The sequence below is a fragment of the Bos javanicus genome, chromosome 5 (assembly GCF_032452875.1).
Source record: "Bos javanicus breed banteng chromosome 5, ARS-OSU_banteng_1.0, whole genome shotgun sequence".
In the NCBI taxonomy this organism is placed as follows: domain Eukaryota; kingdom Metazoa; phylum Chordata; class Mammalia; order Artiodactyla; family Bovidae; genus Bos; species Bos javanicus.
The window spans coordinates 110,764,096-110,765,906 of NC_083872.1; the positions used below are offsets into that span (position 1 = coordinate 110,764,096).

Sequence of the window (1,811 nt, forward strand, 5' to 3'; positions counted from 1 at the left end):
CGGCTCTATCCGCCGTCGTCGCTGCACTCGCCTCTTCTTTTTCGCTTCCGGTGCCCCCTCACAGCCATGGCTGCCGCCGCCGCCGGCCCTGGGGCGCCTCTGTCCGCGGACGAATTGCTTCCGAAAGGCGATGCCGAGAAGCCTGAGGAGGAGCTGGAGGAGGAAGACGACGAGGAGGTACTGAGCGCCGCAGGGCAGAGAGGGGCTGGGAGGTGTGGGCAGGGAGTGGGGGTGTGGGATCCGCGTGCTGCGGAATCTGGACTAAGGCGCATCGCGGAGCCTGGAGAGGTCCCAGCGGAGGCGTCTCCTGGAGGCGGGGTGAGGCCCTGCTTGGACCGGGGTGTCCCGGCGTCGGGGGTGGTTGCCGCAGCTTCGGCCCATATCCACGCCTCCTCCACCACAGCTAGATGAAACCCTCTCGGAGAGACTGTGGGGTCTGACGGAGATGTTCCCGGAGAGGGTCCGGTCCGCGGCTGGAGCCACTTTTGATCTCTCCCTCTTCGTGGCTCAAAAAATGTACAGGTAAGGGACAAGGGTCAAGACATTGGGATGTGCCTGGCGTGACCGAGGTGCCCCGAATGAACACGGGCTTTGGAAGCAGCAGACCTGGGTTGGAGGCCACCTCGATCACTGAGTGACCTCGGATTGGTGCCACCTTAACCTTTCTTGGTCTTGATTTTCTCTTCTGTAAAGTGAGGCTTCTTATCGGGTGGGGGTCATTGTGAGGATCAGATTATGTGTAATAACAGCAGCATTGTGAGAACTCAGTTCAGACTCTTATTAAGTGTACAGCCCCCAGACTGCTCCTCCTGCTTGTGGCAGGAGCACGGTGCAGGGATTGGGTAGAACACGTTTATCAAAAACATCAGTGTGTGCAGGGTGAGAGGTTTGGTTACTAGTTCGTTCTTGGGGAAGCTGTTTTTGTCTCGCCGTCACGCTCATGCTCCCTGTGCAGGTTTTCCAGGGCAGCCTTGTGGATTGGAACCACTTCCTTCATGATCCTGGTTCTTCCGGTCGTCTTTGAAACTGAGAAGTTACAGATGGAGCAACAGCAGCAGCTGCAGCAACGGCAGGTGAGCCCAGACCCTGGGCTTTTTGCCAATAGTGGCGACACAAGTTTGTTTATTCCTCCGGCACCTAGGTAGGGCAGCTAATGTGCCATGCAGGATTGGGATCTGGCCCAAGCCCTTTGGGTACCATTTTCGCAACATTGTTTTCATAGACTTCGTCTGCCCAGACAGGTATGATGAAAATGAGACCCTTGGGTCTGTACAATGCCTTACACCCCTCCTTTTCTTTTCCAGATACTTCTAGGGCCTAATACAGGGCTGTCAGGAGGAATGCCGGGGGCTCTACCTTCACTTCCTGGAAAAATCTAGATTGCTACTGCTATATTTGACCTGTCTTGGTGGGAAGAAGTTTGAAAATTCAATAGTGTTTGAACTGCTGATTATTGGATTTTTTTTTTTTTTTAAACTTTGGCACATGGCTCTATAAACCTGGTGGCGGGAATTCTCCCCACATTGGCTCATGGAGAGACTCCTCACTTGCAACTGTGCCCTCCACTGTCCTGTCCTGACTTATTTCTTCTCTCCTCAATGCTGATACCAGAGAGCAGCAACGCAGACGGTTACTCCAGCTCTGGCCACCCACCCCCCCTCACTAAATTACTCCTGGTGGAAGATCTCACTATTCCCTTGCTGGGGTGGGAACTGATGCCGTGGAGAAGGATATGCTCCTGACCGTTAATAGAATGGAGATGTTGGGGAGGGATGTGCACACAAGATAAAATACAAAATGCATTAATTACA

General features: G+C 53.9%; 1 protein-coding gene across 1 annotated transcript; it reads left to right on the forward strand.

Moving 5' to 3' along the window:
• Positions 1-1,811, forward strand: TOMM22 (translocase of outer mitochondrial membrane 22). The gene is made up of 4 exons (XM_061418558.1): positions 1-177; positions 404-522; positions 956-1,073; positions 1,305-1,811. Exons 1-4 carry the CDS (start codon positions 67-69, stop codon positions 1,377-1,379), a joined length of 423 nt encoding a protein of 140 aa, XP_061274542.1. The 5' UTR covers positions 1-66; the 3' UTR covers positions 1,380-1,811.